The sequence below is a fragment of the Dipodomys ordii genome, unplaced genomic scaffold (genome assembly GCF_000151885.1).
Source record: "Dipodomys ordii isolate 6190 unplaced genomic scaffold, Dord_2.0 Scaffold39, whole genome shotgun sequence".
Taxonomy (NCBI): domain Eukaryota; kingdom Metazoa; phylum Chordata; class Mammalia; order Rodentia; family Heteromyidae; genus Dipodomys; species Dipodomys ordii.
In genome coordinates this window covers 9,139,765-9,148,951 of record NW_012267255.1, presented here as the reverse complement: position 1 = coordinate 9,148,951, position 9,187 = coordinate 9,139,765, and the positions used below count along the sequence as shown (strand labels likewise).

Genomic DNA, 9,187 nt, shown 5'->3' with positions numbered 1-9,187 from the left:
TGGCTCAAGTGGTAGAGCGCTAGCCTTGAGCTGAAGAGCTGAGGGACAGCGCCCAGGCCCAGAGTTCAGGCCCCACGACCGGACCCAAAAAAAAAAAGCTGGAAGTGGAGCTGTGGCTCAAATGGTGGAGCACTAACCTTGAGCATAAAAGCTCAGGGACAGTGTCCAGGCCCTGAGTTCAAGCCCCAGGACTGGCATCAAAAAAAAGGGGGGAGGTTGATAATTTGCAGGGGAATTTGCATGGCTATGCCTGTTGCTACCTATTGTTCCTGCAAACCACCACCCCTTGTTTCCTAACACATTATAGAGTTCAGACGCCTTACCAAGGCACCAAGACTTCCTGATCTGGTCTAATTAATTAAAAAACTCAACCCTCCACTCTGTGTGCCTTTGCCATGACATTCAAGTCTCCATTCTCCTATGTGTCACCTATTTTCATACCTCTTTTTCCCTTTGTTTATTTTCCACCAACTAGCTTGGTGGTGCCAGTGGGTCATAATGGTAATCAACAAACTGAGGGCTGGGAATGTGGCTTAGTGGTAGAGTGCTGGCCTAGTATGCTTGAAGCCCTGGGTTTGATTCCTCAGTACCACATACACAGAAAAAGCTGGAAGTGATGCTGTGGCTCAAGTGGTAGAGTGGTAGCCTTGAGCTAAAGAAGTTCAGGAACAGTGTCTAAGTCCTGAGTTAGGACTGGCAAAAAAAAAAAAGAGTTTAAGACCCACCTAGTGCTCTAATCCTAGCTACTGAGGAGGCTGAGGTCTGAGGATCACGGTTCAAAGTTAGACCGGGCAGAAAAGTCCCCAGGACCACTCAGAAAATGGAAGTGGAGCTTTGGCTCAAAGTGGTAAAGCACTAGCTTGGAACAAAAGAGCTCAGGGGCAGTACCCAGGCTCTGCGTTCAAGCCCAGCGGCTGGCATAGTGACTCATGCATGAAATCCTAACTACTTAGGAAGCTGAGATCTGAAGACTGAAGTTCAAAGCCAGCATGGGCAGAAAAGTCCATGGAACTCTTACATCCAATTTATGACCAAAAGCCCAGAAATGGAGCTGCAGCTCGAGAGATAGAATACCAGCCTTGAGTGAAAAAGAGATCAAGCTCCAGTACACACACACACACACACACACACACACAAAGTACCTAATATACGTTTGAACTGAGTCTCCTGTCTCAGGATTTCTACCTCAGTCTGTGTTTCCCCTTACTGCACCCTTCCTCCTAGGCTGCCCCACATACATGGACGTTGTTATTGTCTTGGATGGCTCCAACAGCATCTACCCCTGGTCTGAAGTTCAGACTTTCCTGCGGAGGCTGGTAGGGAGACTGTTCATCGATCCTGAGCAGATACAGGTTAGTGCAGGCAATATGGACAGGCTTGGGGGAAGAGGGAAATGCAGGCCACACCTTCCATCGTATCCAGATGTTCATCTCCCTTCTCTCCCCTCTGTCTCTCCCTCCTCCACTCCCTTCCCACACTCATCCCACGGGGTGCACATGCTCTTGTCAGGTGGGGCTGGTGCAGTATGGGGAGAGCCCTACCCATGAGTGGTCCCTCGGAGATTTTCGGACCAAGGAAGAAGTGGTGAGAGCAGCGAGGAACCTCAGTCGGCGGGAGGGCAGAGAAACCAAGACTGCTCAAGCAATAATGGTGGCCTGGTGAGGCTGTGAGAGGGGCATGTAGGAGGGTGGGGCCGTGAAGGATGGAAAGGGGGTGGGGCCGCTTGGCAGGTAATGTGTATGTAGCAGGACACTGGCATGCTTGTCTCTGTGCACACCACATGTGCATGGAGGAAAGCTAAGTTGTGATTGCATTCCCTCTTGTATTTCTACACAGGGTCTAGGTTGGGTGTACGTGTGCACCTGTAGTGGGGCTTGAACAAGTTAAGGCCTGGGCTCTCCTTAAGGTTTTTGATCAAGGCTAGCACTTTACCACTTGAGCTATACCTCTACTTCTGACTTTTTGGTGGTTAGTAGGAGATAAAAGTCTCATGGACTTTTCTAACCTTGCTGGCTTTGAACCATGATCCTCAGATCTCAGCCTCCTGAGTAGCTAGGATTTACAGGGGTGAGCTATTGCTCCTGACTTCCATGTCTTTATTTATCTCTGTAGACAGTACTCCAGCCCTCTACTCAACTGGGACTGTGGCTCTCAGCTTCTCCCCCACTCATGCTGTAGCCACCTTTGCAAGCCTGATCTAAAACTCATGCCTGGGAGACCCTCCTGACTTGATCCTGACTTGAAGACAGTTGTCTTCCCAAATCCAATGTTTGTTGAATGAATGCAGTTTGTGATCATTTGCACTTGTGTGGTGCATTCTTGATGTTCTGTGGCATTCAAATCTTGAGCTGTGCTTCATTGATTCTGTGCCTGTTTCCATGTTAGACATTGTTGGGAAATGGCCGGAAAGACAACATGCCTGACCTCAGTGAATTACTGATAGCATTACATTTTATGTGTGCCAGGTGCCAGTGACTCATGTCTGTAATCCTAGCTACTCAGGGGGCTAGGATCGAGGTTTGAAGCCAGCCAAAGGCAGAATAGTCTGTGAGACTCTTATTTCTAATTAACCACCAAAAAAAAAAAAAAAAGCCAGAAGTGGAGCTGTGACTCAAGTGGTAGAATGCTAACACACACACACACACACACACACGAAATTGTATGTGTGTGTACATGTGATCGTGCGTCATTCATTTCTCTCTCCTCTCAGCACAGAGGGATTCAGCCAGTCCCGGGGTGGCCGACCAGAAGCCGCCAGGCTACTGGTCGTTGTCACAGATGGAGAGTCGCATGATGGGGAGGATCTTCCTGCAGCGCTGGAGGCCTGTGAGGCAGGCAGGGTGACCCGCTATGGAATCGCGGTGAGAACCACTCTGGATCTAGAAGGATTAAGGATTGTGAACTTGAAGAATAGAGGCCTTAACTACCTCCTGGTCTTTAGCCCTGCCTCCCTCCCTTCCTTTCAGATGGTATTGTTCTGTCACTCCTTACTTCACAGAGAATGGGCACCATCCTTTTGTCTTTCTTGTATTTTCTTTTTCTTGTTTTCTTTATCATTAAGTAGTTGCACAAATAGGTTTCAATTCAATGTCATCCATATCACTTTGATCTTTCTCCCTCATCTCTCCCAATCCCACCCACCCCTTCAACTTTCCTGGTTCCATTTTCACATCATTTACATTGAACTTCCATATATGAGAGAGAGCATGCGTCCTTCATCTCTCTGAGCCTGAATTACTTCACTTAAAATAATTTTTTTTCCACTGGGCGCCGGTGGCTTGTGCCTGTAATCTTAGCTACTCAGGAGGCTGAGATCTGAGGATTGCAGTTCAAAGCCAGCCCGGGCAGGAAAGTCCATGAGACTCTTATCTCCATTTAACCACTAGAAAACCAGAAGTGGGACTGTGGCTCAAGTGGTAGAGTGCTCGCCTTGAGCTGAAGAGTGCAGGGATAGCACCCAGGCCCAGAGTTCAGGCCCCACAACCAAAAACAAAATAATTTTTTTCCAGGCCCATCCATTTGTATGCAAATGATGGAATCTCATTCTTCCTGGTACATGAGTAAATTCCATTATGTAACAGATGCCATCTTGCTGTCTTGGCCTCAGGTCCTTGGTCATTACCTCCGACGGCAGCGAGACCCCAGCGCTTTCCTGCGAGAAATCAGAGCCATCGCCAGCGATCCAGACGAGCGTTTCTTCTTCAACGTCACTGATGAGGCTGCGCTAACAGACATTGTGGATGCCCTAGGAGACCGAATTTTTGGCCTTGAGGGTACTGCTTGCCCCAGAAAATGGGAGGTGGCAGAGTGTGTCGGAGATAGGGCTGGAGAATAAGTGGGGTTCCAGAATGAAATGTGTAGGTCAAAAGGAAACTGTCTTCTTCTGATAGCATGCTGCTGTTTTCTCATTCACAAGGGTCCCATGGAGAAAATGAAAGTTCCTTTGGGCTGGAAATGTCTCAGATTGGCTTCTCCACTCATCGGCTAAAGGTTGGACAGACTCTGACCCCTCCATGCCAGCTCCCAGCCTCAGATTCACTTATGAGGGGTTGGAGGCATGGCTCTGTTGGTAGAGGGTCAGCCAATGAGCGAAAGCGTCAGGTACAGAGTGGAATCCTGGTTTCAGGCCTTAAAAAAATAGATTCAGTTATGGGTCCCTCCAATTTTTTTCTTTTCTTTCCTTCCTCCCTCCCTCCCTCCTTCCCTCCTTCCTTCCTTTCTTCTTTCCTTCCTTCCTTTCTTCTTTCCTTCCTTCCCTCTTCCTCCTCCACCTCCTCCTCCTTTCTCTACTTCCTCCTCATCCCCCTCTTCCCTCCTCTGTCAGTACTAGGGCTTGAACTTAAGGCCTCATTCACCTTTTCCACTCAAGGCTGGCACTCTTTCACTTGAGCCACAACTCCACTTCTGGCTAATTGACTGGTTAATTGGAGATAAGGGTCTCTGGGATTTTTCTGCCCAGGCTGACTTTGAACCACAATCCTCAGACCTCAGCTTCCTATCTAGGATTACAGGTGTTAGCCACTAGTGTCCCAGCTGACTTTTTTCTCCTTATTCCAGACTGCCTTCTCAATAACTCCACCTGGTTCTTCCCTGCAGGATGGGATTCTTTTTGGGATGGTGGGCGCCTATGACTGGGGCGGCTCAGTGCTCTGGCTTGAAGAAGGTCGCCGCCTTTTCCCTCCACGTACAGCTCTGGAGGATGAGTTTCCCCCTGAATTTCAGAACCATGCAGCCTATTTGGGTGAGCAGAAGGGGACTGCGAGAGAGAGGGGACCTAGAGGGCCTGCCTCTCAGCTTGTGCTGTTATCCCCACATCTCCTGTGTCTTTGAGACGCCCCCTCCACTCTGAGCCTCCTTCCCCCCTTTCCTCTTAGATGCCTTGTTCTCTTCTAGGTTACTCTGTTTCCTCCATGCTTCTGCGGAGTGGACGCCGCCTCTTTCTCTCAGGGGCTCCTAGGTTCAGACATCGAGGAAAAGTGATTGCCTTCCAGCTGAAGAAAGATGGGGCTGTGAGGGTCGCCCAGAGCCTCCAGGGGGAACAGGTATGCCATCCTGAAGGGTTGGGGGCGGGGAGGGGGGGAGCGAGGGAAGGGATGACACTGTCCAAAAACAAACGTGCTCTTTACCTGACTTACGTAACTGTAACCTCTCTGTACACCGCCTTTATAATAACAATATATTTTTTTTAAAAAGAAGGGTTGAGGAGCCAGGGCACCGGTGCCATTCAGTAAATTGAGATATAAGAATCATAGTTTAAAGCCAAGCCAAGCAGGAAAGTCCACCAGGCACTTACCTCCCATCACCCAAAAGCAGAGAGACAGAGACAGACAGACAGAGAGAGCCAAGAGAGAGAGAGAAAGCGCACAAATGGTAGAAAGTCTGAATTTTGGTGGGCAGAGTTTATTAGGGATGTGAGGATCAGATTGGCAGATTGGTGCACGTTTCCTGCCGAGGCCACTTGTCCACATTACCTTCCCTTTCCTCTGGGGTCACCACCACTCATCACTTCCCAGATTGGCTCCTACTTTGGCAGTGAACTTTGCCCTTTGGATACGGATAGCGATGGAACAACAGATGTCTTACTTGTGGCTGCTCCCATGTTCCTGGGACCCCAGAACAAGGAGACAGGCCGTGTCTATGTGTATGCTGTGGGCCAGGTGAGACTTCCGGTATCACCCAGGACTTGATGGATGGGGGTGGATGGGAAGAGGATGGCACATCCCTCCTGGAGGGGGCAGGAATGTCAAATGTGCGTTTCCTGTGCGCCCACTCCACCAGCAGTCTTTGCTGATGCTCCAAGAAACACTTGAGCCGGCAGTCTCCCAGGACGCTCGGTTTGGCTTTGCCATGGGAGCTCTTCCTGATCTGAACCAAGATGGTTTTGCCGATGTGGCTGTGGGAGCACCTCTGGAGGATGGACACCAAGGAGCACTGTATCTCTACCATGGAACCAAGAGGGGAGTCAGACCTCGTGCTGCCCAGGTCAGGAATGCCCAGAACAAGTGGGGGACACACCTGGACCCGTAGCTACTCAGAAGGTTGAGATCTAAGGATCAAGACTGGAAGTGAGGCCAGGCAAGAAAATGAGTCTGTTATTCCTAATGAACCATCAAAAAGCCTGCAGTGGAGATGGGACTTAAGCGCTAGAGCTCCAGCCTTGAGTGGAAAGAAACTCAGGAACAGTGCCTAGGCTCTGAGTTCAAGCCCTAGTACCTGCATAAGGAAAAAAAAATTAAGGGAAGGAAGGAAGGAAGGAAAGAAAGAAAGAAAGAAAGTAGGGAGGGAGGGAGGGAGGGCCTGGCAGAAAAACTAAGAAGCAGGTCTGTGAGTCCCTGCCTCAGTCTCCATTCTCTTCCACCCAGCGGATTGCTGCTGCCTCCATGCCACAGACCCTCAGCTACTTTGGCCGAAGCGTGGATGGGCGGTTAGATCTAGATGGAGATGATCTGGTAGACGTGGCTGTGGGTGCCCATGGGGCAGCCATCCTACTCAGGTGAGGGGCTCTGGTTCTGGTGTGGGGGAGTTCTGGTTCTTGTAGTGGGGGGCAGGTGAGGGGCTCTGGTTCTGGTAGCAGGGGAAGTACTGCATAGAAGCACAGGACACATCTAAGTCAGAAACTTAGATTTGGGTTTCTTGGTCATCTTCTCCTACATCCCAAGTTTATAGGATGAAAACTTATGGTTTATTGTAAAAGTCAAATCAGTCAATCTAGGTGTTTACTTCATTGAATCTGTTATCTGACTCTGTGTGTGTGTGCTCATGCACGCAGGTCCTGGGGCTTAAACCCAGGACTGCATGCTCTTGTCTGGCTTTTTCTTTTAAGACCACTTGAATCACACCTCCACTTCCAGTTTTTTATTGGTTGACTTGAGAGAAGAGTCTCTCAGATTTGTCTGCCTGGGCTGGCTTTGAACTGTGATCCTCAGATCTCAGCTTCCTGAGTGGCTAGATGACTGGTGTGAGCCACCAGCGCCCAACTCATTCTTTGTTCTGACCATAGGAAGGAAAGCACCAAGGTGGTACTTGTTTTTTCTTCTTTTTCTCCTGCTCCTACTCTTCCTTCTTTTGGTGCAGGAGTCCCTCCAGCGCCTTATGCACAGTCAGCAAATACATGAGTTCTATCCCCAGCCTAGGCTCATACCTTTTTTCCCCCCTTTTCTTTGTGCCAGTAGTGGGGCTTGAACTCAGGCCTGTGATTTTTCTCTCAGGCCTGGCTCTCCCCTTGAAGTCACACCTCCATTTCCAGCTTTTATTTATTTCTTGGTGGCTCATTGAAAATAAGAGTCTCATGGACCTCCCTGCCTGGGCTGGCTTCCACCTTTGAATCTCAGATCTCAGTCTCCTGAATGGCTAGGATTATAGGTGTGAGCCCCCAGACTCCGGCTGTCCAAAGGCTTCTCCTTTTGCCGCTAGAGTATCTTCCCTGCCCTGGTCCCAGCTCCAGACCCATTGTCCACTTGGCTCCATCACTCAATGTGACCCCGGCAGCCATCAGCGTGGTTCAGAGGGACTGTAGGCGGCGAGGCCAGGATGCAGCTTGCCTGACCGCAGTCCTTTGCTTCCAAGTGACGTCTGACACCCCTGGCCGCTGGGATCGCCAATTTGGTGTGTGACTCAATCCTCAGCCCCTGCCCCACCCCTCCCCCCAGGGCTCTGCATCCACCGCCATGCTCACCCTTGCCTCTTCCATTCAGACATAAGATTCACCGCATCGCTGGATGAGTGGACAGCCGGGGTCCGGGCAGCCTTTGATGGCTCTGGCCAGCGGCTGTCTCCTCGACGGCTCCGACTCAGTGTGGGGAATGTCACCTGTGAGCAGCTCTGCTTCCACGTGCTGGTGAGCAGGGGGCAGGGCCTCGCGGCAAAAGGAGCAGGCCGGGTCCCAGCAAGGGTGTGAATCAGCAAGAATGCAGAAGCAGGGAATGGGAGATGATTCAGATGGGCATTTGAATCCTGCTCTTCACCACTGGCAACTCTCCCGTGTCACTTCACATCTAACACTCAGTTTCCTTGTCTGCAATAATAGTAACTATTTCACTGAAGTTGTATCACTGGTGACTCACGCCTGTCATCCTAGCTACTTAAGAGGCTGAGATCTGAGGATCGTGGTTCAAAGCCAGCCCAGGCAGGAGACTCTTATTTACAATGAACCAGCAAAACAGCAAAAGTGTAGCTGTGGCTTGAGAGCACCAGCCTTGATCAAAAAAGCGAAGGGACAATGCCTAGGCTCTGAGTTCAAGCCCCAGTACTAGCACAAAGAACAAAGTAGGCAATTTCAGAAGTATTTTTAAAACCTTAGCACAGTGCCTAGGACATGGAAAGTTCTCCATTAATGATCATTTCAGCAGTACATTTTACCAGGGACTGGAGTTGTACCCAGAACCTGGTTCCTCACCATGTCTGACTTGGATTTCCCACAGGATACCTCAGATTATCTCCGGCCGGTGGCCTTGACTGTGACCTTTGCCGTGGACAACTCCACAAAGCCGGGGCCTGTGCTGGATGAAAGTTCACCCACCTTCATAGGAAAGCTGGTTAGGAGTACTAAGCTCCACCTTGCCTCTGGGTTCCACTACTACCTACCCAGTGATTTCAGGAGAGAGGGGTGGGGGGAGTGAATGGAGATGGAGGGGCTGCCCTAATCAAAGTACACCTACTTTTTCCCTTCACTTTCCTCAAGTTCCATTCCTTTCTCCTTGCCTTCTCCTCAGCCCTCCTGACCCAACCTTGTCTCTCTTCCAGATCCCCTTCTCAAAAGACTGTGGCCCTGACAATGAATGTATCACTGACCTGGTGCTCCGAGCTAATATGGACATCAGAGGGTCCAGGTGTGTGTGTGGTTACTTTTCTTTCTGTGTGCTGGTTCTAGGACTTGAACTCAGAACCTTGTGCTCTTGCTTAGCTTTTCACTCAAGACTGTTTTCTCTACCACTTAAGCCACACTTTCACTTTCCACTTTTTGCTGGGTAAGTGGAGGTAAGAGTGTCTTAGATTTGTCTGCCCAGGCTGGCTTCAACCTGTGAGCTTCTGATCTCAGCCTCCTGAGCAGCAAGGATTATAGGCCCGCCCACCTTGGGGGAGGAGGGATTGTTTCTTTTTCTTTTTCTTTTGTTTTACTTAATGTCCAAGCATTTTTAATGTATACTCCTATGCAATATCACTTTGCTTCTTCTTTTTTTTTTTTTTT

General features: G+C 49.8%; 1 protein-coding gene across 1 annotated transcript in view; it reads left to right on the top strand.

Annotated features, from left to right (window-relative positions):
• Nucleotides 1-9,187, top strand: part of Itga10 (integrin, alpha 10) — a 21,454-nt gene that overhangs the window by 6,155 nt on the left and 6,112 nt on the right. Inside the window, exons 2-15 of the mRNA XM_013018224.1 lie at nt 1,225-1,352; nt 1,510-1,658; nt 2,711-2,861; nt 3,608-3,773; nt 3,917-3,990; nt 4,597-4,741; nt 4,894-5,042; nt 5,514-5,657; nt 5,779-5,982; nt 6,363-6,493; nt 7,439-7,605; nt 7,695-7,837; nt 8,421-8,534; nt 8,743-8,828. Coding sequence (XP_012873678.1) covers nt 1,225-1,352; nt 1,510-1,658; nt 2,711-2,861; nt 3,608-3,773; nt 3,917-3,990; nt 4,597-4,741; nt 4,894-5,042; nt 5,514-5,657; nt 5,779-5,982; nt 6,363-6,493; nt 7,439-7,605; nt 7,695-7,837; nt 8,421-8,534; nt 8,743-8,828 — 1,951 coding nt within the window. The remainder of the gene's footprint in view (nt 1-1,224; nt 1,353-1,509; nt 1,659-2,710; nt 2,862-3,607; nt 3,774-3,916; nt 3,991-4,596; nt 4,742-4,893; nt 5,043-5,513; nt 5,658-5,778; nt 5,983-6,362; nt 6,494-7,438; nt 7,606-7,694; nt 7,838-8,420; nt 8,535-8,742; nt 8,829-9,187) is intronic.